At 32.2% G+C, this 26,008-nt stretch overlaps 1 protein-coding gene and 2 long non-coding RNA genes across 3 annotated transcripts; all 3 read left to right on the top strand.

Moving 5' to 3' along the window:
• Nucleotides 1-272: 272 nt before the first annotated feature.
• On the top strand, nucleotides 273-19,814 carry LOC134232848 (CD109 antigen-like). Its single transcript, XM_062714825.1, has 16 exons — nucleotides 273-411; nucleotides 4,155-4,218; nucleotides 4,478-4,638; nucleotides 5,071-5,096; nucleotides 5,377-5,545; nucleotides 6,994-7,064; nucleotides 7,221-7,389; nucleotides 7,522-7,718; nucleotides 7,818-8,063; nucleotides 17,043-17,234; nucleotides 17,481-17,576; nucleotides 17,827-17,889; nucleotides 17,997-18,191; nucleotides 18,468-18,617; nucleotides 18,909-19,037; nucleotides 19,674-19,814. The coding sequence occupies exons 2-16, from the start codon at nucleotides 4,163-4,165 to the stop codon at nucleotides 19,812-19,814; spliced, it is 2,061 nt and encodes a 686-aa protein (XP_062570809.1). The 5' UTR covers nucleotides 273-411; nucleotides 4,155-4,162.
• LOC134232855 (uncharacterized) lies at nucleotides 14,228-16,363 on the top strand. Its single transcript, XR_009984868.1, has 3 exons — nucleotides 14,228-14,352; nucleotides 14,937-15,087; nucleotides 15,931-16,363. It is a non-coding gene; the product is annotated as an uncharacterized LOC134232855 (long non-coding RNA).
• Nucleotides 19,815-20,210: 396 nt separating the features above from the next.
• LOC134232849 (uncharacterized) lies at nucleotides 20,211-25,539 on the top strand. The gene is made up of 4 exons (XR_009984865.1): nucleotides 20,211-20,269; nucleotides 22,434-22,532; nucleotides 24,848-24,925; nucleotides 25,391-25,539. It is a non-coding gene; the product is annotated as an uncharacterized LOC134232849 (long non-coding RNA).
• Nucleotides 25,540-26,008: the final 469 nt, after the last annotated feature.

Raw genomic sequence — 26,008 nt, 5'->3', positions numbered from 1 at the left:
TCTGACATTCCATAATTGAAGTATTCAGCAAAATTAGAACTAAAACCAAACTGCGCATTTCCGAAAAAAAAAATGCATTATACGTTTACTTCGATTTAAAAAAAATGATATTATCGTTTATTAAGTAGTCTAAATTCAGTCTTTAAGCAATGAAAATATTTCGTTCAGAAAGGTAAGTTTAGAGGAGTATCTGGGATAAAAGCATATGTACACCTGTACTACCGGAACTCGTACTGATAAGTGCACTAGTTGACACACTTTATCATATTGAAACAAGGAAATCACAGAATATTGGTGATATAATAGCAAAACTGTGCTTAAGTTTACAAATAGTACTACGTCCCCCGCATCTAATTTCTGTCTCTCTATATATAAAACACAGGTCAGTGGAAATCGACATCATTTCAAAAGGTAAGATTTATATAGAGAGGTTAAGATATTGGCAACCGTTGTGAAGATATGTTGTAATTCTAAAATCCTTCGTACCGACGTAGTTGTTAGCTGAGCGAAAAGTCTGCACGTTTATTAATTATTACATGTTCAAAATCTATACTTATTTTATTCGTAAATAATGCTATAAAGAATAAAGTAGTTTAATAAACATATGGAGATAACGAACAGTATTCAAGACCAAAAGTCCATCAATCAATACAAAACAGCAGCAGAGCAAACATGGTCATCTAAAACATAAGAAGTGGGATCATGTGCCATGGAGGATTGAACATCCCTTGCCGACAGGTCACTCCCGCTGTGTGCTCAATGTCATGAGCGGGAGATAACGGAAAAATCTGTCTTCACTTCAGTGTATAAATAATGGACTAACAATTAGTATGAAAAAACGTCAGTCAGCATTAGACTCAATCATAAATTATATTTTCTGATAAGTTCATTGTATCGACCATAGAACTTACGAAATGACGACTTTAAACAAGACGACGGAAATTCTTCTTTCATCAACTTTTTAATAATTTACCTCGTTGTAGAATTGTTCATACGTAGAGCATGCTCTTGCGTATCTAATCAACAGAGAAATGTAAACTCCGTATGCAGGTGATGAAGATATATTGCTAAATGAGTAAGGGGAGTTGACGATGGTAAAGTTAAAATCATCACGTTTATCATAGAGCTTGCTTGTTAGATTCTCATTAACGTCGTTTTCAAGTAAAATATCTAAATATAAAACAGAGGTGTCAGATTCTGTGGTATCTTTTATCTCTAGCTCACAAGGATATATTGCATCGACATAAGAATGAAAATTACCATTGTTAATTGACAATACGTTGTCGGTATAGCTGAATGTCGAGTTGAAGGCCACAGCAAGTGTTTTCTTCTTTTTACGCATAAGATTTTGCACAAAATCTGCTTCATGTGAATACAAAAAATGGTCCGCTTATACCGGGGCGCAATTGGTACCCATGGGTATTCTAATAGATTGTTGGAAGACCTGGTTTTTACAAGAAAAAAATAGATATTGTCAATCGGAAACTCAAGCATCTTTTTTATGTCGACTTCCCAGTACTTGTGTGTACTATCAGAATGATTTTTAACAAAATAATCTTGCAAATGACCAATGACAAGGTAAGGAAATTTTCGAGTTCCATTTAAAAAAAAGCAGCTGTCGATGATATCGAAAAGCCTAGTCTTTAATTAATCATGGGAAATGGTTGTAGATAAAGTTAAAAAGTCGTAAGTTTTTAGGCTGTTGATTTTGGTTAAATCTTGTGATTTCAAATTGTCCAAAAGTTCTTTGGAATTTTTTCTGTATCCACATCTGATTAACACCACTTCATGAATATATTGCTGCACAGTACTCTTGAAGTTTCTCCTTCACTTCTGTTGATATCATAGTGAGGAGTAAAGAAAGAGGCTTGGCTGAACATTTACTGGAACATACTACGAGGGGTTTTCAAAAAGTTCGTGGACTGGCGCCATAAAATTAAAACCGCTTTAGGTACATAAATGAATTTTAAAATATCTGGTTAGCATCATCTTTTCTATCTATAGAATAAACCAAAGATCATGAATTTTATTTTTAAATATATTAGTAATGTTTTTGTAAGCTATGGTATGTCCAGGCGGCGCAACCTCGAATACGGCGGGTTTTTTTACCGAAGCATGACTAAGAAAAACTCTTTTGATATGAACATTTGACATCCAAAATTCTGATTAATTCAGGTATATGTTGGGAAACTATTGCTTCAAAAAATAAAAAGTTTTCAATTCATTCTGAAAGTTCTATGAAAATTTATCGTAAATTTGACACGGAGTATCTAAACAAATAAGTCCTTGAAAATGGCGTCAAAAGGGGGGAGGGGTTTCATTTCCAACATTCTATAAAGTTTTGGCCCTGAAAAAAGTGGTATAGACCTAGGAAATGTTTAAACTGGCTATGGAGAAATTAAATGCATCCAGAGTACTTGTTTTTATTGTAAAAGAGGTTCAGAGAGAAAAGGGATGCACAGTTTATGTCGATTCTTAGTCAAGGTTGTGAAAAATCATTCACGTCAAAAAATGACTTTGATCATATGTTGTAGATATTAAACTTCCAAAAGCAAAATATGCTGGCACAATCGAGCGAGGATCTCTCCCAATGTATCAATCCATTTGTAATATTATTTGCATTTAAAGCCGCTGTTCCTGACATTGTAAAGTCATAAAAACAAGACGGGTTTAAGTCCTTTCTCAACTCCAAGGAATCTCATCAAATTAAGTGTATGAGGTAGAAGAAGCGGACATTGAAAAACAATGACGTTTTGGGACGTCATGAAACTAAACGGCGACGGCGCCGGGTAACCATATAATGTCTTTTTTATTTTATCATATTTTACGAACGAATCAAGCTAAAATTTTCAACATTTCTTTATTTTTTTTTTTGCTTTATGTCCCTTATAAATTTTGAAAGTATAGACTACATAGTATTAATTTTATAGCCTCAGTCCACGAACTTTTTGATAACCCCTCGTATATATCTTTGTAAGAATTCTAATGAAGTTTCGCAATCCAATATATATATGGTAGTTCAAATTCATTTTGGTTCTTTGGGATATTAAAAATATTCAAAACTGACATATAATTTTGAAGAATTTCTTCCTTAGAAAGGGAACCATGAGTATGAGTGATTGTCACTTGTAGGCTGCGCCTCGGTTGACATTGGTTTTCTTGGGGTGAAAATATTTAATGTTACACTCAACTACACGCACTATTTATATGATGTTTCATTAAGGACAGATGTTAAAACTTTTGCCAAAAGTTTGGATGCAAGCAATTTGGGTCATGTTTTATTGAATAAAAAGAAAAAGTTTCACCGCGTAGTTTTTAATTTTTTATTCAAAGTTGCACAAAAATGGAATTTGAAAAGAAAATATTTGTATAGAATAATGAGGATGGTTTTGGAAGGGTAGAATTTTGAATATCACAGAAGGTTTACAATTTCTCTATATTCTAGAAAAATATTATTTGCATCATTTGCAATGAAATTAGGTCAAAAAATATATACCCATCTAGGCATCCATTTTTTGTTTGTATCATCCGTCCTTAAATAAAAAAATGTTTTAAAAACTTAATATATATTATAAAATGTACTTTTATGTTTTTTAATTGTTTGTAGTTGTCAAAAAATTTCAGGTATCAGTTTACAGAGTTAATTTATTTGTTATATGTCATATTCTTTTTGAATTTTTATAGTGTTGTACTGTGCTCATGTGAATGATACTGTCCATTAACCAATTTATATAATACATAGCACAATCACTCAGTGCACTCTTGTTTCATTCTTGTCTTTCTGTTTTATTGTTATTTATACAAAACTATAACCTCAAAGAATCGATATTATGAAAACTAATTTGTATTTTAATAATTAAATATAACGTGAAGTATAATTTATTTATTGTCCCTGGTATGACCAGGAAAACATAATAACAGTTTTGATATTCTTTACATGTAATATTGTGAACTACATACTTGTAATATTGCGAATTACCATAAATTTCATAAAAAGTACTATTTGGTGCAAGACATGGTGCAAGACTATTTAGTGATATGTTATGTCTTTTATAGAAAAACCATACACTTAGTGATGGCTTAATAAGTTACAAAACTATTTCCTTCTGTATCATTATTTACAGTTATGTCGAATTTGCTATATTTTTTTTCAGGAAAAGAAATGTTACTGACGGTTTGTCTTATAGGTGTGATCCTAGGACAATGTACGGCTAGAAAGTATGTTTACCGTTTATTTTGGGAGATTTTTGTGCTTTTTATATTAAACAAATAAATTCTGAAATTGTATTTTTCCCCACCTTATTTCCTTGAGAGAAAGGAAAACAAAAACCTTATATAAATTGTTATTTGTTGTTTAATAGGTGTTTAAATGCTTTTTCATGAAGAGATTTAGATCAGTTGTTCTTTACATCATTCTTCTGAGCCTTTCGGGAATTAATGGTTGTCATCACATCTCTTTTATTCTTTCTTTTTTCAGTTCGTACATAATCCTGACACCTAAAGTAATTCGCCCTGGTCTGGTAGAAAACATAACGGTCACAATCCTCAAAGGCGGCATTAATAATGTAACCGTTAGGGCCACGCTTGAGGACCTGTCTTCTAATGTACTGTCAGAAACTAGTGGAACCTTTCAAAGTCGTAAGAAAGCGAAATTACACAGAATAAAATTATTGTCAGTGTGGATGATTCGTAAATCATTACACGCAATAGCACTTTTAAAAGAAGATATTGTAAATTTGTCAAGTAGAAAAGGGAATTAAATGTTAAATGCTTCAGTAATCTCCCTTCTATTATGTCTTTGCCTTTTTTAAATTATTATTTGTAGGCTTAAAAGCGATGACGCTGAATATGATATTTTCAAGGTGACGAAAAAAAGAGGAGATATCGTTTTATTAAGATTTATAACATTACAAATTCTTGTTTAGTTTAAGACTTGTTTATCTACTTTTGATTACATTCATTTAGACCACTAGTTCTTCTCTTTAAAAAGTTTAAAAAGTAATTATAAATTAATGAAAATATTTATTTTAAGAATGTTAGATTTGTAATAACTTTTACTTTCCCTTCTAGATACGCCAAAAGCATTACAATTGAAGGTTAGTTCAATAATCAGTATGCTAACCCCTACCTGCCACAGATAATAACAGTGTCTCAAGTGTTGAATTGTTAAATACTTGAAATCGATATACTTATAGACAAAATGATATCACAATTAAATTAACAAATTACTGTATGTTACTTAGAATATTGTCAGTATTCTCCTTTAGACCTCGAAAAAAGTAAAAAAGAATAAAAGTACTTACATGGAAATTATTTATGCCATTTTTCAATAAAATGTTTTATACTTAATTTAAATGTATGATTTTATTTATCTAGATTCCAGCAGATTTGAAAAATTTGACTCCGGGCACCAGAAACCATAGGATACGGTTACAAGGAACAAGCGGCATTCTGTTTATGAACGCTACCGATGTGTTTGTACAAAGTCAAAACATCTCCATCTTCATCCAAACCGACAAAGGAACATACAAAGCCGGACAGAAAAGTAACCGTTATTTTAGTTATTAGATGACTTTTTCTCTTTTTAAGGGGAGACAGGACATATGTCACATGACTAAAAAGACATATCACGTCATAATCGGTGATGATATACATGTTAAACGTTGTTAAAATCAACAGTTCTTGTGTAATTTTATTTTAAATTAGAAAATTGTTTTTTAAACATTTAATTTAAGAAATTATTATGAATAAAATTTTTAAAGATATTGCCATCATTTAGATATTGTGAAGTTGCCAAATCCACACAATTGTTTCTCTTTACACTGCAGTCTGACGTCAGTGACGTCATAGACGTAGTGTTTGAATTTTCAGTGCAACGAGATCAAGTACACATACCCGTCATGATCAGTTCTATTTCATAATGAACAGGTCACAGTCAATGTATCGTGATAAATTTCCGAAGCAGATTTTTTAAAATTAATATTTTTTCGTGTTTAGTAGCAGAGATTCTCACTATTCAAATTATTTTGAATGTTTATATTTTCGCGTGACGTCACAATTGATTTCCCGCACTCGGAAAATACAAACGTGAAGCGTTTTTATCATGCTTACGTCTAATTCAACGATGTCCTGTGCGATATTGAGGTAAGCTTCACCCTGTGATATTTATGCAGTAAATAATTACGTTGAAGGACTGACATTCAATCGTAAATTTATAAATATTTATTGACAGAATTTTTTCCAAATGAGGATTTTGTCGTTGAAGCTGCCTTGATAAATGCAGAAATTATCCAACCCAAATACTATATAAAATTAAAACAATTGCTTTCAGATAATTTAACACTATGGATATAATGAAATATTTAAGAATATAGTGTTATCTATCATATTTATCGTTTGTGCGTAAAAATCGCATTATGGATTCCGTTATGGGCCCGTAAACATGAAGTATCTAAACTCCGTACAAACTCTAAACAGGGCGGTATTTGTGGGGTGATATCTTTTAAATAAGTCAAGAAATCCCATGACAGGACCGTTTTAAAATGTTAAGTACATATTAATTTAGAAATATAAAAAATACGAAAAAAATTCATTGACAGGAATTTTTTCAGCTAAAGGTCCTGTTCCTCCTTAAGTCGCCCGCGTGGCGCAATTGATGCTCAAAAAGAGTCAATCCTTACGTCGCGGGTTCGAATCCCACTGCGGGACGTGGAGACCGGTCCTTCGGATGAGACCGTATAAGCCGAGGCCCCGTGTCGCAGTAGGTGCTGGCACGAAAAAGATCCCTCCCTGCTCAATGGCCCTCAGTATAGGACAAAATTTGCAGCTCTCCACCGGCAAATGGTGGCGTGTCCATATGAGTGAAAAATTCTCGAGAGGGACGTTAAACAATATAAAAATCAATCAATACATCTCTTTTTAAATTCTGTATTTATATTTGAGATGTCTTTTTCTCTTTTTAAATTCTGTATTCATATTTGATTTTCTTTGTAGTTCAATTCCGTAGCTTTGCCTTGTATCCCAATAGTTCTATCTATACTGGGAATTTCACCGTTGACATACAGGTAAGTTCATCCAAATTCTTTTTCCGTAAGAGCTAAAGTAAAAAAAATCGAAATTATAAAGTTAAGAGACCGAAGAATATGTATCAACCTGATAACTTGATATTTTTTTGATGCCTGTATATTTACTTCATTTTGTTTTATTATTATTACCCAAAGGATCCTAAAGCCAATATAATTAAGCATTGGAGTGACCTTCAAAACAAGAGTTATGGAGTGATCTCTCAATCCCTTGATTTGGATAGTCAGCCTGTACTGGGAGAGTGGGTCATAAAGGTTACAGCTCAAGGGGTCACAGAGAGGGCAACCGTAAAAGTCGACGAATATGGTAATTGCTTTTCAATAAATACAAAAAGTTGAAAGTAATTATCTTGAAAATATATATTACTGTATAATATACTATACATGTATACTATATAACTTAAATTATTTTAATTTCCTTTCGTTATTTCTTGACAAGTACTTCCCAAATTCAAGTTGGAGACAAGTTTTCCACAATCGGCACAGGTCAGTGATCGGGAGGTTTCGGGGTCAGTTGTGGCCACGTACACGTACGGTCGTCCCGTCCCAGGGCGGGTCAACATCTCGGTGTCCATTCCTTCTTTAGCGGGCAGCTTCAAGCATTGGTCTGGACAAATTTTCACTGATTCTCGACATGTAAGATTTTTTTTACATTACATCATAAGTTAATTCTCTTGTTACTTTTATTTTTTGTTAGATGTTTTATGTATTTAAAATAATATATGTCAATAACAGGTAACAAAGGAAGAGAAATTTACAATTCCATTAAGTCATTTAAGAGATCTTCTTTCGTACGGCGATCGAGTTTCAAATCATGTAGATGGGACCCAACTGAAAGTGGAGGTGAAATTTACCGAAGATAACACAGAGAAAACAGTCTCTTCAACGACATACATCAGGTTACAAAGTCATGGAGTTCAGTTCTCTTTAAGTCACAAAGGTTCTACCAGATACATTCCAGGATTTGATTATCCAATCAAGGTAAAAAAGAAATATGTATTTAAGGTACTTATGGTATTGTACATAATAAATCAGCATGAAATTTTCATAGATTCAAGAAGACAGTATGGTTTAATGATGAAAATATATCAGTTAAATCAAATTTGATCGTTTTATATTAGTAGGAAAATAAGGTCATTGTCTGTTTACTGGAATTAAGAATGAAAAATAATTTTGCAAATCATATGATGCCCACTTCAATTTAAAAAAAAACAAATTTTCTTTCTTCTGCATGAAAAATATAAGATATATTTAGTTTGGTAAAAATCGAACGAAAACCACATTTTAACGACAATTACATTGTTTTAGTAATTAACAGACCTCATTTTTTATCTACACATTCTCCATAGCTTCATGAATTCACACATCTACCTATTAGTAACAACATATAAGTAATGACTTATAAGTAACAACAAATATTAAAGCCATAACAAATACATGTACCTCAGTCTCCCTCCAGGTCTTCTGTTAATACTTCTTTGTCAGTAAAAACTTAAGGCAATGCAGGCTATAAACTTGGTTTTTTTTTTCAGAGAATTAATTATTTATATTTATTTATGATGAAAAGCAGACTTAACATTCATAAAAGTAATATGTTGCCTCTTTAGCACAGGATGAAAAGCCAGGTTTCCCAAATTTGGAAACCCGATGGAAACATATGGGAATCGTGACATCAGTAGTTTCCATATAGTTTCCATTTTATGGAAACCACATAGTGGTTTCCACATAGATTCCCGACATGGAAACAATCAACCTGTGGTTTCCCGTAAGTTTCCCAAGATAGGAAACCGTGGAAACATACCCCGGTGGTTTCCACATAGATTCCCGACATGGAAACAATCAACCTGTGGTTTCCCGTAAGTTTCCCAAGATAGGAAACCATGTAAACATGCCTTAGTGGTTTCCATACAGATTCCCGACATGGAAGCCACCAATGTGTAGTTTTCCCCATGTTTCCCAGGCAGGGAAACTTTGAAAGTATATCTCAATACTAACCAACCTACCTTTTATTTTACAAAAAGTTAAATATTTAATTATGTTACCATATTTTTACCAATTATAGAAATATTTCAAAAGTGTTTACATGCTGTATCAAAATAATTAACTTCAAACAGTTAAAATAACTAGATGTGTATTTCTGTGTGATTAATTTAATATTTCAGCACCGTGAACGCAATTCAATTTTAATTTAATTTTATTTAACTGAATTTTATTTAATTTAATTTAATTTTGAATTTGATTTATCACATAAGTTTTGGTAAACTCGTATAGAATGCGTGAAGTGGAATAGGAAAAAGTAAGTGCATGCAGTTATGTAGAAATCAATCATTCCGATCCCACTTTCTTGAAGCTGTCTATGATGAATGTTCCTTTGAAAAAAATGGAAGAGCTAAGGAAGGGTACATTTAATGAAATTATTTACAGAAAAGGTTTACTAAAAAGATCGATTAAAAAGTAAATAAAGAAATATGTCAAGTTACGATTACTGATTAAGGACAGGTGAGACGTTCCTCAATAAAATAATTAATTTTTTTCCAATATTTTGCAATTGACATTGAAAAATTATTTTTACATAATCACATGTATTCACAAGACATCAAGGTACCTTACCAGGCATTTGTGTTAGATACCAGAGGTTGGCATTTCTTATATACCGGGGTAATTGGTCAGGGAAAAAATACTTCAATTGGTTTGTCAAAATTACATTTTTAGTGTTTCAAGTTTTTAAATACAAGTTTAGAAATTGATAAAGATTTTGTTTTAATATGAATTAATATATTAATATAAACTGGTCAGATAAGAATCATTCATCGAATTGGCTTGGGGCTGAGTATTATCATACTAGCATTTTACTATTAATAGTGAATATTGTCTTTTTTAATTTATTAAATCATTGTTTTTATTATTGGGGTGGGTGGGTTGCTTTTTATTTTTTTTCTTGAGAAGCCCCTCCCCCCCAAAAAAAACGCTTTTGAAAAAGTCACTATGATCGGCCTGTGTAATTAGGGACACCTGTCCTCACGTGCCATATCAGGTGGAGACACGTGCCGCGAAGACACCTGTCACTGTGTATTTTTTGTATATTCTATGTGAATTGAGACGGTTTTGTACCTAAAGGGAACAATGGGCTGTTGTCGAGCATGTACACACACAGTCTCCGACCGAAAATTCTCTTAAATTAAGATGATGATTCGAATTTCTTTTATCATTTAAAAAATTGTATATTCCATAAATAAAGTTATACAAGAGAACATATTCATAAAATAACCTACATTTAAGAAGTTCAATGAAAGAACAAACTATTTAGAATTTTTATTTCAATTTTCATTACTGATTTAAAATAAAACTCTCCTCTTTAGAAATTAAATAATTTTCTATAGGTATTGAATAGATCTTAATTCTCGTCGTGTATAATTATATTAAATCAGAATGACGTTAATAGATCAATGTGAAATCAAAACTGTATTTAATATTGTTGATGGGTTTTTGTGTGAAATTTGTAATCTAACGTACTACAAAGACATTTATTAGATAAATGTTTATAATATAATTCATCACATAAAACGTTTTTCCCCCTTTTTTGTTTAAATATGTACGCAGATCCCCGTGTAGTAAACGCCTGCACTTTTCGCATGAAATTACAATGTAGGGTCCTAAATGCACATACATTATAATTAACAAACTAAAAAAATTTCAGCCATTTTTTTTTCTCCAAAGGCCATTGCTCTAGATAAAGAAAAGTCTATAATATTTTGCATGATTTTGTTTTCCATAAGAACAATGGCTTTTAAAGTAGTGCATGCTAAGGCAATCTATTAAAAGAATTAATTGTATAATTAATTCATTGTATAATTGTCACGATTGTATTTTTGTGCAGTTTTTGTTGATTTCATTCTATAAAGGTATGAATTTTGTCAATACTCAAACAAACATTTCTTTATCTATGGTGTACACTACTTTATTTTTATTCGCCGACATGCTACTCTTTTTATTAAAAAAACATTGCTTGACTAATAGACTCGATCTTCAGGCCTGTAGGAAAGTAATTTCCGAAAGAGTAATAAACTAACCGGGATTTTATTTTTACTAGCATACCTTACCAGATTTCTTAACGAAAAAAAAAAACATTAAAAGAAATACAGGGCGGGACCAGCTAAAGCTGTATGCATAAGTACAGCCTTGCACATCAACGAGTATAGATGAATTTCGACATAATCTTTCCCATGACTTCACTTATACCAATCACGACTAAAATATTGAATTAAAATACTGTTATATCTCCTGCCTTTGATGAGATGTTAGTTTTGTTCCAGCTAGAGATATAACTCTCCTAAGAAAAAGGTTTTCAACATTCTGATTCATTTAACAATTTTACGTGTTAAAATGATGTGGGAAATTTTTTTAGCTAAAGGCCAAGGAGTTTAAACATGTTAAAGTACAATGTACATGTAGCAATTAGAGAAAAGTCTAGCAGGTCCACCAGTAATATTGATAGCAGGCTCAAAATCTAATTAAACCCCGAAAAGGAGGGAGTTCGATTAGTAATTTAATCCCCCCCCCAAAAAAAAAACACAACAATTTATTAGCAATGAATTAAACACCGAACTTTTCAATCATCACTATTGAAATAAAAAAACTGTTCTTGATAATCATATTATAATTGTAGCTTATTTTCATGCCTTTAAGGATTCCTGTGGAAAGTTCACAATAAAAAAAAATGTGCTTTTAAAAATTTAACATCTTTTGGTGTGACATTATAAATTCATAATCATACATTTAACAGTTAAAAGAAGCGGGGAGGTGTGTGTGTGTGTGTGTGGGGGGGGGTACTTTCAGCAAGGACGGCCACTACCAACAACCAAGCCCCGAAACCCATATCCCGAAGGCAAATAAGTTGAGGTGTCAAACAAGAAACAATTTTTTTTTCTGCTCTTGCCTCATGTATTTAACCGCTTTTTTTCTAAATAATTATACTAGGCCTACACATCATATCGGCAAAAATATTTAGGAGCCCCTCTTTTTATTCCATGAAAAGGGGAAAACTTAATTAAATTCTAATATAAGATCTCATAATCACACTTAATCATAGTGAATGTAAACAGATTATATTTCCCATCCTGCATCGCTCTGTAGGCGCTTTATTTCATTGGTCAATTTCCCGAGGCGCCATTTTTGGAGGATCGAGAAGGACGAAGAAGAAGGTGTAAGCAGCTGGTAAATGTGAAAAGTTAAGATGGTTTCACCACCCAGTGTCTTTAAGACTGTGATAAATGCAATGGCCAACGATGAAGGATTAGTGTACGTATATTTTTGTTAACTTTTTACGGTAAATAGTTGTAATATTTGGCAACAACAAATCTTCACTATCGGAGGCAACTTTTGTCCTGACGCCATTTTGAAAAGTTGGATACCTAAGTTTTAAATTGTTAAGTGTATATATTGCAGAAAGAAAGAGAGAGAGAGAGAAATTTGAGACGTTGATATAGCATAACTTATATATTATGAAGGCACCGTGCATGTACATGCTGTATGTTGTAAATTTTCAACGTTTCGCCTTTTATCATGTTTATTAAAATGTATGCTCCATGTGTATGTTCTCTCTCTCTATATAAATGAATACTTTTCGGAATTTAAAAAAAAAAATATTTTAAACCCCGCTCAAATTATCCGGATGATAATAGTTACACCGAACATGGTTTCGTAATTAAATTCAGACTGTAGAACATCCGGTTTGAATACCACATGTGTTTTCTGACTTTTGGGAGCCAACTCTTGTTTTTTTGGAACTTACGACTTATGGCAAGGTATAAATTAAATATTTTTGGTTCAAAACTTTGATAAAAGCATCGATATTTTTACAAAAAAGTGTCTTCAATCTCAGCTTATCCGATTATTCATGAAGGATATCCTCATCAGAACAGATTGTAGCGAATAGCATAACCCTTAATCATATGCATGACGATGATATGGAGGGAAAATATACATAAAAAAGTGAATGTAGGTGAAAGCCTGTCCTCTTTTCTGAAGAGATTAGGTTTGTTTTATTGTTTATTGAAATAGTTTACTGCTCAAAAGATTTTTTTTTGTAATGTCTAACCTGTTGAGATGAAGATGTAGAAAAAGAAAATCCTAATAGTGAATTAATATTGATAGTATGTCATGAAATGCAAATGAATCATCAGCTTGAATTATCAGTTTTTTCACAATTATTGACCTGAGTAGGTCAATGTATAATATAGCAAATAATACATACTCCTTTCCATATCGCATCCTAGCCCGAGACACCAATTTCAGCCAGAGGGACAGAGACCCTAGGGCTGATATTGGTCGAAGGTCTGATACAGGATGTGATGTGGAAAAGGGTATGTTTCATTATGTTTATTACAAACTTGGTAATAAATTACAGAACACTTCAAGTTGAGAAGATCAAGAAAATAAGTAAATAATCATGCACAATAAAACTACTTACATACATGTACACGGTATTGTCTTACTGAACAGATTTAGCTGTCATTAGGTCAAAATTGCAAATAATAACATGCTTCTTATATCTGTATATACAGGTAACTCTTGATGGCTTGAACTTCGATTTCTCGGAAGTTCTTGATCGCTTGAATTGTGTCTCTTGTCCCGATTTTTTCCACTACATAACTAAGCAGATTTGCTCTTGATTTCTCGAACTCCTGATCTTTCGAAACCCTTGATCCCTCGAAGTCAAAATGCAGTCCCACTGTGCTGTGAATTTTACCCTTGATACCTCGAAGTGGCTGTGTGTATACCAAGTTATAATGGTCAAACGTTTGCCATAACTGTATATCTGTGTGTCTGTCTGAGTGTCTGTTGTCAACTTAAACCTTCACCATAACTTTAGAACTATACGAGATAGTGGCTTCATATTTACTTTAGTATGCATACTCCACTAATGAAGTGCTTTCAAATGGCAACAAGGACAATGATTATGTGTCAGTGATCTTGACTGTGACCTGTATGCTAAAAAATTGCTTTTTCGAACTTTGTTGCTGTGTTTCACAAGCGCATCTTGTTTTGTTGGTCTCTGAAGTATTAAATTTTGGTAAATTTTATGATACTAAAAGGTTATATGGATGAAAAAACAGCATGCGTGTATGACAATAGGGCTTAAATTTTTAATGTCTCTTAATTTTTGAGTGACATTAAAACAGGAATTGTCATCACCAATAGACGAATTTCACATTCCTAAGAGTTTTCTCCAATTGTTGGCGTATCGCTCATTTTTCCCACTTTGTCCTTTGTAAGTTACTTGTTAATATTTTCAATCTTCAAAAATATTGGACAATTACAATCTGTATCTGTATTGGCAGAGTATGGGGGCAACATGAAAATCATATTGAATATGTTCATACTGATTTATTTCTAAGATATTGTCCCTCAAAGTTGATACGGTTAAAGACGGAAAACAGCGTCTTAAGCCGGTTGACCCCAGATCGACCCTGCAAAGGGGAATAACTTTTGTAAATGTGAAAATCCTTTATGGTATATCATATAGATCTAAAACTGACTGAATTTTGATCAGCCAATTTATGAACATGATGAATGGATGTAAATAATGTTGGACAATATATGTAAAAAAAAAAATTAAATTACTTGTTTTTATATACATTTGTGGTATCTCTCCCATTGAAGTTTATAAACTTGTTATTTATTTCTTAAATAAACTGAGCGTACATGCAATACCGGTATAAAATTACTCATAAGATGCATGTATACTTAAACCATGATAAAATCATATGTGTCCAATGCAGCATATGATAAGTCATTAATATACAAGTACATGTGTATCTATACTGTAATACATATATATTGCATTATTTTTAGGTCCTGTTCTGTGGATGCCCTAAGACAGTGTCTACCCATCACTCCATCTGATATCACTTGTTCTGAGCATATTTCTCTCTCAAACTTAAACTACAGAGAGCCTGTGGATAGTGGATGAAGAGTGACCTTGGACCAATTTTCTAGGTCAAAGGTCAGTATCAAGATCTACTGTATATCTTTATTTAAAATCGTAGTCCAGAGTATATTTCTCCCCTGCCTGGTGTAATCTAGCTTTTGTGCAATGGGGTGGACTCCGTGGAGGGTCTGCAATGATCTTCAACCAATTTCTAGGTCGAATATCAAAATAAAAAAAAATCTCTCCCAAATATTTTTGTTATTATAAAGAGTATGTTTTTTCTCAAACTAATCAAACTTAAAGCAGGGTTCTTAGTATGAGATACATGTAGTAATATATTCTCAATGACATAATAAGGCTGAAAACATTATATATATTAGGCCTAAAATAAAATATTGTTTGTTTGCAGTTGCCGACCGACCCACTGAAAATGCACCCGACCCAAACTTTTTTTTAGCCATTTTGTAATATTTTTTTTCTCTCCAATTTTTCAGGATATTAAAACTGTTTCATTTTCAATTTTTTTCTTTATCAATCATACCAAGAGTGCAGCTTATTCATGTAAAGTAGGCCTATGAAAAACTTAATTTTATGTTATCTAACAAAGATCTGGAAATATTTTTTTTTCAAAAAAAAAAAAAAATTGCCTACCTACCTACTCAGACTAAAAATTATAGGTCGGCAACTGCAAACAAAGAATTTTTTAAGCTTGGCCTTATGTTATTTTTTTTTCACTTATCATAAAGCATTAAATATTAAAGAGATACATTAAAAGCTGAAATCATATGTATCATGGTCATGGAAAGTAATTATTGATATTGGTATATTAAAGGACATTGACAGATCTTTCAGATTTCTAAGTTATATCCAAGTATTATAATTCTGACATCATATAATAATTTTGTATGAATATTGCAGATCAAAGGTGATGTGAAGAAAACCAGGAAACTGATGTTGAACGAAGTACTTAATGACCCTTATGAATGGACTTAAATGTGAAAGACTGTTCCATTGTTTATCTAAGATATATGGATTTATTTAATATTTTGATATCATTGAAAAATTCAGTTACAGTTTTTGTACATCAAATGAATTATTAAACATATAAAATGGTAATGCTTTTTTCTTTTACATGTAATAAATTTTTTTGATAGATTTTTAAAAGAATACACATTATTTCACATTGCTTCCTTTAGAAAAGTTAGGGAATCTTGAAGTTTCCCAGTAATTTCCACCAGGAATGGGACTCCAGATAATTCCACCAAGTTTCCGCCACACAGAAAGTGTTACACAAGTTCCATATAGTTTCCTGAGTCAAGGAAACTGTAGGAATCATAAGGTTTCACGAGCTTCCATGTAGTTTCTCATAAAAGAAAACCTTAAGATTCCATCAAGTTTCCATTCCACGGAAACCACTACGATCATATTCCATATGGTTTCCTGAGTCGAGGAAACTTTAGGAATCGTGAGGTTTCCCGAGCTTCCATGTAGTTTCCCGTATAAGGAGACCTAAAGATTCCATCAAGTTTCCATTCCACGGAAACCACTACGCTCCGATTCCATATGGTTTCCTGAGTCATGGAAACTTTAAGAATCGTGAGGTTTCCCGAGCTTCCATGTAGTTTCCCGTAAAAGGAAACCTAAAGATTCCACCAAGTTTCCATTCCACGGAAACCCCCTACGCTCCGATTCCATCAAGTTTCCTGATTCTGGAAACCAGTGGAATCTTCAGGTTTCCCATTACGGGAAACTACATGGATGTTCGGGAAACTTCAGGTTTACAGAGGTTTCCGTGGTTCGGGATACCTTATGGAATCGGAGCGTAGGGGGTTTCCGTGTCACGGAAACTTGGCGGAATAACCTAGCATCCGCTACGGAAACCACTGGGAAACATGATGTAATCTTGAGGTTTCCATGTGGTTTCCATAAAGTTTCCCATGATGGGAAACCACTTTTTTCACCCAGTGTAGGATCCTTTTCTTGAAAAGGATTTATTTTATTAAATAAATTTACATTTCGATACATACTAGATTATTTTTACGGACAATGAGGGCAGGGCACCAAACAAACACTTACCTCCAGCGCACCTTGTCGTTAATTCACGCAACTCGTCCGGCACAACTACAGAACAGGACAAACATATTCCTATACCATCAAACGGGCTCATAGACATTGATATTCCTACTCCTAATAAGACGGATGTCCAAACTTTGGAGATCAAGGTGTGCAATCTTAAAACAGTACTATGATTCAAATCAAATGATTGTGATTATTACAAATTATTTTCTAAATACTAAATGTTTGTGAAGAAAAGAAAACAGCGAGAATGCTTAGAATGAAAATAGAATACTTATACTAGTATAAAATAAATTTCATACATATTATTAAGATTATTGAAAGTAAAGAAAGGTTACTATAATGGAAAAAGTATGAACTTCATTGTTTTTAAAGAAATATCTTACTTTCAGATCACACATGACAGTGTTGTTAAAACACTCACTCTCAATGCGTATGACCACAACCAAACTCATATAAAGATCAATGTTTTGTCCGCCGATCATAGGGTAACTTTTTGCCGCAAACTTTATAGAGTTGAAAGCAGTTTAGAATATTGAAGTACTTTTACGAGTGTAGCATCATTATGATACAATCAAAAAATGGATGCCTGGATTGGTATATATTTTTGTCCGAATATTATTCTTTCCAAGCACTCCCTTGAGTAATGCAATATACAAGTCATATGATTGAGGAAAATTCCAAAAATATAAACATTATAATTTGTTGTTGGTTAATTTTAAACATTATAATTAATAGGTTGGAAACCTCGTGACAATGGAGATACTGACAAACAAACCAATTGCTGAAGTATATTATCAGGTTATACACAATAAATTCATGATAGTGAAACTTATTCTATTCATTCGATTTCCTTGCTTTTGGTCCTGTACGTGATGTTTGATATCCCAATTTCATTTATGTTTTAGTTTGTTTCACGTGGAGTTCAAGTTTTATCGGGAAAGCATGATGTTAAAGGAAGGATCAATTCAACATTCGACGTCCACCTTACCGAAGAAATGACTCCTGAAACCTCCATCATCGTTTATAATGTCGACCCAGACACTGGAAATATTTATGCGGATCAGATTTCCATTTCTGTGAACGGAATGTTAAGAAATTCGGTCAGTAGAGCACTGCGATTGCGCACAATTCTATTTTAGACATGTTGTTAAAATTTAACACATGTTTGTTGTAGTACTGTCAACCAAATATTATTCGCGTCATCATTACTTCGCGATGCGTTACTTAGAAATTCATCCACGGCGGTTAATTTTAGCGATGATAATTTAAAACACTTTTCTTGTAGGCGATAAGATGTATTTTGCTGTAGAATTTTTTGCATTTTTACTGTAGGTCATGAGAATGTATATTTTAAGTTGTTTTGTATTTTGTTGTAGGTGTCTGTTAAATTTGGACAAACACAGGTAGAACCTGGAGAGAAAGTGAATATTAATCTTCAGACGGCCCCTCATTCAATGGTTTACCTTTCAGCTGTTGATACCTCCTCAATATTAATGGGAAATGATAACGAAATAAATGAACAATCGGTAAGAAAGACGCGCATGCGTTCAGAGAAGATGAATTAAGAAATCATGGAGTTTTCTTTAACTGTTCCGTATGAAACGCTGACAAAGGCTAAGATTGTCGTTACTCTTTTCAGACAAAAAAAGACTTTAGCACTTTTTCAAACGTTGTCTTAGTACTTTAGTAATGTTTAAGAATCATTACTTGTTGGTAAAATAACCTTATTGCAACAACAAGGAAGCGGATAAGTTTGTTATATTGATAGAAAATATTCAACAATATTACATCAATATAGTTTTAACATTTTATTTCAGTTAATTGATGGAATTAGACTGTACAAACCAAGTGTTCAACAAAATCTTTACTTCTACAAGGTGAATTGTGGTTCCTTCTCTGCCATTCAAGTCAACCATGATAATACTTATTCAGCATACAGATTTGAGGTACCATAAGTCTTCTCTTAGTGTCATAAAAGAGGAGTTGCGATCTGAACATCTTACATTCTAGAAGTTATTTTGATAAGGTATTGTAATCATTGATAACGAACACAGTGATTGATCTAAATGAATCCACTAACAATACAAACTATGTAAGAAGAGCATAAAATACAAACCCTTGGAATGTCCAGATGGAATCAGTGTTAAGTTATTAAAGTGACAAGTCAATAGCATTCGTTAATATAAAAAAAAATAAAACGATCTTACTATTATGCTTATGTTCAAGGTCTTTCGATAACAAAATTTAATATTCCTCATATCTTTGACAATTATTACACGTATCTCGAGAAAACGTTCAAAATTAGTTATACTTTTTTGAGAGAGATTAGCTACGAGGAGAATATTTTCTATGTAAATCAAATTGTCAGTAATATTCAACATTTAATCCCTTAAGAACAATTTAAACACTTAAAAGTATGACATATAGAAATATAGCAAATTACAATTTGGATATATCATATTCCTTTTTACAAACCAAACGAAATTCCATTTATTATTTTTCATCTTTGTATTATGAAATCTTAATATAATGTTAATTAAATGAAATAACTTATTAAGCCTCACAGAAATTGCCTTTAATAGGAAGCTGGAACTATGATCGTGACAGATGTCCAGAACTATGTCCCAGCATCTTACAAATTTCCCCCTTGTGAGTTTTTGTTACTACTCTCTATTAATAACCACTTCAGATTGATACTATATGAAATATCACATCTTCAGTAAGATTAAAATTTTAAAAAAGGGAAATTTCATGTACTGAGTGATGTAATGTTTCTGTTAACTTTCACTGTAAACACGATCATTCCCTTCATTTTTATTAATTAGGTCATTAACTATCTAATAAGGTTTTCCAATCACACTAGCCCAAGGAACAGGAGGATTCCAGCCACATTTTGAAATGCTTTCATATTTATCGATTAATACCATTTGGCGTCTTTTCATGTTTATCGATTATTTCTATTTGGTTTGCTTATGTTTTATTGATTATATACATATATATTTTTAAATAGATAGCTCAAATTTACTAATGTCATATAACTCAAAATCATGAATTATTTTTCCTTTCAATTTTTCAAGCAGATGAATGAAGATATTTCTTTTCATTTATTTAAGGACCCTAGTTGTTTTAAAATGTTTTCTTTTTTCTTCAACAGGTTTACAACTCACCCCCGCACCGGGTAACCTAATAAATCAATCAATTATCATATAATAATCATAATAATAATTATATTTAATTTATTTTCACTTATATCAAGCAATTTCATTGGCTGAATCATTCAGAGAAACATATCATATTTTGTATAACATAACTTGCCTACATCACAATGAGTTACGTAAAAAACGTATTACTCCGCTTAACGTTACTTTTAAAATAATGCCCAATAATGCTCAATTTTAAGCCTTTTTTTGGAGGAAATATTGTCTCATTGTCTACACTGAAATTAAATTAAAAGAAATGAAACTTTTTCAACTTATATTATCCGATATATCAAAACTTGGGGCAGTTTACGCTTTCTTATAAACCGCTCCGTTTATAAAGCGTAAACTGCCCCAAGTTATGTTATATTGGATAACATAAGTTGAAATAAGCTTCATTTCTTAAATAAATAGGAATGACAATTTGTAACCGGTTAATCGATTAATCGGTCGGAACGATGCTAATCCGTAATCCGTAGAAAATCCGTAATCGGTTAGTCTGTAAAAATAAAATATAAATTATGTAAATTTGAGCGCATTTTCTTTAAAATCCTTCCTGTTTTTTTTTTAAAGGAAAGCGCTGCATATATTTTTATTAAGTGTTTTACACATCTTAAAATTTAAAATATTTAGAGGTAATTATAACCCTTCAGATTGAGATTGCATGGTAATTGGCCAATTCGTAAAGTTTAATTACTATTTTTATAACATCACGCTGTTACACAGATATATATAGTGAATAGCCCTGTGTTTTTTAATGATATTAAAACATCACCGTTAATCACTTTTAATTAAAGTAGGTCTCTATTTTGCCGTTATCTATTAAATATTATTATACAGAACGTTGTAAATAAACTGAAAGTTCAGACATAGACTAGATCTGAATATAGTGACTTATATAACATTTGCTTTGGAAAATTATCCCTGTCTGATGTCTCAAGCAAGATTCATGGTTTTCTTAATTTTTTCTTGTCTATTGAAATTGAAATAAAATATACTCTTATGTACATAAAATTATGTACATAAAAGTAACTTCTAACGTCTTTTTAGCCTTTGAGAATATGCAAAAACATGTCAAAATGTATATCTTGATACTTAAGCTTATTTCCGACAACAGATGATTGTTTGTGTTATACTCTAAGTGAGATGATGGATCAAGTGAGCTGAAACTATTCCGTTGTATGCCGTCCTTTGTTTTTAATAACGTGTAACATTTTAATCTTCTCCATGACGGCTAAACAAAATTCAACAAAAACAAATTGAAGGGGAGACGTGGTGAATAAGAAAAAGTCACATTTGTGTTGGGTCATTTACAAATTCTCTTCTAAAGAACAACTTTACAGAAAATATTAAACTTGAATGTGTAGAAGATTTTTTACAAAGGTAGTTTCCCCTTTTGATAACATTTTTTGATTCATTAACCCCCCCCCCCCCCCAAAGAATAGGTTAGAGACAAAGTTCATTTTGATATAAATAGGAAATATTTGAAAGTCCATCAGCTCAGTAACACATGTAACTGCAACAAATATTTTTGTCACATTTTCTAAATGTAAAAAAATACTACTATTCAAGGAAATGAGATTACGCATGAATTCTGAGAGTATTGCATTTAAGCAATACATGTCACCTACCGGGGCCCTATACTCTTTAGGATGACATTTTATAAAACCCTTCGTATTGTTAACGAATAAAAATCTTGAAATTTAGTCGGTCTTCATTACAAAAATGATGACCTTGCTTATTATCCAACTTAGCTCGACATGTTTACCAATATTGTTCACATTCCATGTCATCACAGACAAACGTTCAGGCTTAAGTTGAGTGGAAAAAAACCGTTTACTTAATTGAACAATAATTTGAGACATAATATTAGATAAATTAAGATGTGGTTTGAACATATTTTATTGCACAAAATATATACAATGGGATTGGGCACAAGTTCTAAAAACTTAAATCGCCCTCTCCCTACATGAGATATTATAACAGGATGAATTAGAAGTGTTCAACAGTTTGTACAAAATAAATAACAAGTAAATTAAATAAACTCTCATTGTGGACATATATAGACATAAATTAAGATGTACCATTTTACGTTCTTTATGTTCTCGTTTAAACTAGGTATGACGTTATCTCCTTTGTTCGTAGGTATAACGTATCTTCCGCCAGTGTTTCCTACCTACGCAGCAGGGCAAACCTACGCACCAGGATTAGGATCTGCAGGAACGTTAACAGGATCAGGATCTGGTAAACGTTTCTTCTCACTGCTTTATCCTTAAAGTTGATATGTTCCCTTGGTAATTGTAAAAAAAAAAAATACATTTAGAGTATTAATAATCATCAAATTATTGTGTAGTGATTTTGAAAAAAATCATTTTTGGGCATTCAAATTTTTTATATGAGCTATTTTTAATTCTTTTAAAGAAATTAAGAAAATGTAGGGTGTATTTACTAAAAGTCAGCTTATTTCTATCAAATATTTTCAAATATGTATAAAGATTTTACTCAGAAAGACCGACCCAAAACCATCAAGCTTGGGTAGGGAGATACAATATAAAACTAGAGGTACTGTGAGCGATGTGCTCACTAAATGATACCCCCCGCCTCCCATATGGTTATAACTGGTGAAAAAGTCCATGTTTTCCTGTGGCCGGCAAACCCAAAATATGTGTCGGATCAAAAAGTAAAATAGGAGGTGCACAATGGGAGTATGTAATAAAGATTCTGTGAAAGTTGCATTGAGTTGCGGATAAGAGATGGGTACCCCAAAGCGTAACAGACGGACGGACAGACAGACAGCTACGGACGACGATACATTATATATACCCTCCCGCTTTTCAAGCGGGGGGTATAATAAAATAGGACTATTTTTGAAGGTATTCGAATATACATATACAGAATCTTCGAATAAGAATGTTGGAGAATTTTGACGTCACTACTTATTAATTTTTATTTGAATTCTTTAGCTTTAGCCTTCCCTTTCACTCCTGTCTATTATAGAAATATATCTTCCACCTGAATACACTATCATCAATGATAATGCAGAATTAATAAATATAAGTGTTCCAACTGTTCATTGTGCAGTGCAGATTTCAATGTTCAAATGCTGGCAAAGTAAATTTTTAAAGGTGACGAACTCAAGGGCTAGAGCTAGACAATTTGTTACACAATGCTTCATACTGATCGATTTAAAGAATTAAAGCTTATTTCCGACGACAGATGATTTTTTGTGTTATACTCTAAGTGAGATGATTGATCAAGTGAGCTGAAACTATTCCTTTGTATGCCGTCCTTTGTTTTTAATAACGTGTAAAATTTTCATCTTCTCCATGACCGCTAAACAAAATTCAACGAAACTTATAAATGGAGTGCAAAACAAATTGAAGGGGAGACATGGTGAATAAGAAAAAGTCACATTTACAAATTCTCTTCTAAAGAACTTTACAGAGAATATGAAACTTGAATGTGTATTTGAAAGTCCATCAGCTCAGTAACACATGTAACTGCAACAAATATGTGTGTTGTGTAGCTTAATTTAGTTATTTGCTTTAAATAGCCAGTCTTTGATTACACAATGTTTTGACATTTTTTGTCACATTTTCTAAATGTAGAAAAATACTACTATTTAAGGAAATAAGATTACGCATGCATTCTGAGAGTATAGCATTTCACCAATACATGTCCCCTATCGGGGCTCTCTACTCTTTAGGATGACATTTTATAAAACCCTTCGTATTGTTAACAAATAAAATATATTGAAATTTAGTCGGTCTTCATTACAAAAAATTAAATGATGACCTTGCTTATTATCCAACTTAGCTCGACATATTTACCAATATTGTTCACATTCCATGTCATCATGGACAAACGTTCAGGTTTTAGATGAGTGAAAAAAATCGTTTACTTAAATGAACAATAATTTGAGACATCCTATTAGATAATATATAAATGGTGCCTGTTTTAGAGGGTAACAGCTGGAATTGACACCCCAAGGAAAACCATTGTCAACCGACGCGTCACCGGAGGTTGACAATGGTTTTCCTTGGGGTGTCAATTTCAACTGTTACCCTCCAAAACAGGCACCATTTATTTTATTATACTGAATGTCTTCTTGATTTACTATGTCAGCAATACAAATCGTCGATTGCCTTTTCGTCCACGTTTACAAAAAGATTTACTGACCTCTTTATTGTTTATTTGATACTCTACGAGTCCTTTATCATCTAAAGTTTCGTAATTTCTGCACTCGCAAGCATGTCTATCGTTTGTTGTTTTCAAGTAAGCTACATCAGACGCAAGCTTTTATTGACGTAAAGTTTATTCCGGTTCTTTCGAACGCGCAACTGACGTTTTGAGAATTCTACGGATAACCGTACGCGCATAATTTCCACGCATGTGGCATTATCGTTGTGTTACCCGTTGTCACGTGTGTTGCTAAGGCTGAGGGTAATAGAATAGATTGTTAACTGCGTCTAAACCAATCAAATTTAAGTATTTAACATGAAAGTATAATAAATTAAGATATACCATTTTACGTTCTTTATGTTCTTTTTTTAAACTAGGTATGACGTTATCTCCCTTCTTCGCAGGTATGACTTATCCTCCGCCACTGATTCCTAGAACAGACGCATTTGGTTATCGTGAGTAATTAATTTTTCTCTAATTTTACACTCTCAGAAAATGCAGTGATTGTCGTTTCTTCTCACTCCTTTATCTTTAAAGTTGATATGTTCCCTTGGTAATTGTAAAAAAATATATATACATTTAGAGTATAAATAATGATTAGATCATTGTGTAGTGTTTTTGAAAAAATAATTTTTGTGCATTCAAATATTTCATATGAGCTATTTTTAATTCTTTCAAAGATAAAGAAAATGTAGGGTGTATTTACTAAAAGTCGGCCTATTTCTATGAAATATTTCAAAATATGTATAAAGATTTTACTCAGAAAGACCGACCCAAAATCAACAAGCTTGGGTAGGGAGATACAATATAAAATAAAATAGGACTATTGGAAGGTATTCGAATATACATCTACAGAATGTTCGAATAAGAATGTTGGAGAATTTTGACGTCACTACTTATTTGTTTTTAAACTAATTTAGCCCTAGCCTTCCCTTCCACTCCTGTTTATTACTCAACAATTTACCAACCATTCCAAACAACGACACCTGCTCTTCCTGCCCATTTGACTACAGCCAATCATGTTAGATCAACGTTCCCAGAAACCTGGCTATGGACAAGTCAATTCGTTGGGTATGCTCAAGAAAAGATTATTGCAGACTTTAGTCAGTAAATGACCTTATGTCAATGTACAGCTTTGCAAAAGTATGTTTTTTATCTCATTAATTGTATCAATTGTATCTATACCTTTATTTTTTTTTTAACTGATTCACATCTTATTTCAAGTGTATGTTCTAAACAACAGTAGTATATGTACATGTTATTCTTGAAGGTTTTCAATTCGTTTGAAAATATGAACTTAACAACAGCAGTCTTGAAAATATAAATCAAATTCGTGATATTTTTTAATATAATCTGCAATGCTGCAAAAAAAAAGTCAAAAATCTCAACGAGTTTTAAATACTTTCATAAATCAGGTTCAAATGTTAAATAAACTGAAAGCTAAATCGATTTTCTTTTTTCTTCTTTTAATAGGAAAAAAATGAAAAGCAGTTTATTAAGGTCAAAATATTGAAATATTGATCCAAAAATTTTTAATG

The sequence above is a fragment of the Saccostrea cucullata genome, unplaced genomic scaffold, assembly GCF_032062105.1.
Source record: "Saccostrea cucullata isolate Sc308-1 unplaced genomic scaffold, CSIRO_AGI_Scuc_v1 ctg307, whole genome shotgun sequence".
NCBI lineage: Eukaryota > Metazoa > Mollusca > Bivalvia > Ostreida > Ostreidae > Saccostrea > Saccostrea cuccullata.
Note: the sequence above shows the minus strand (reverse complement) of the source record. Positions and strands in the feature narration are given on the sequence as shown.

Coding starts and splice junctions, on each gene's coding strand:
- LOC134232848 (XM_062714825.1), top strand. CDS start 4,163: ATGTTACTGACGGTTTGTCTTATAGGTGTGATCCTAGGACAATGTACG. Junction 7,065..7,220: donor ATTTCACCGTTGACATACAG/GTAAGTTCATCC, acceptor TATTACCCAAAG/GATCCTAAAGCCAATATAAT. Junction 17,235..17,480: donor TCCAAACTTTGGAGATCAAG/GTGTGCAATCTT, acceptor TCTTACTTTCAG/ATCACACATGACAGTGTTGT.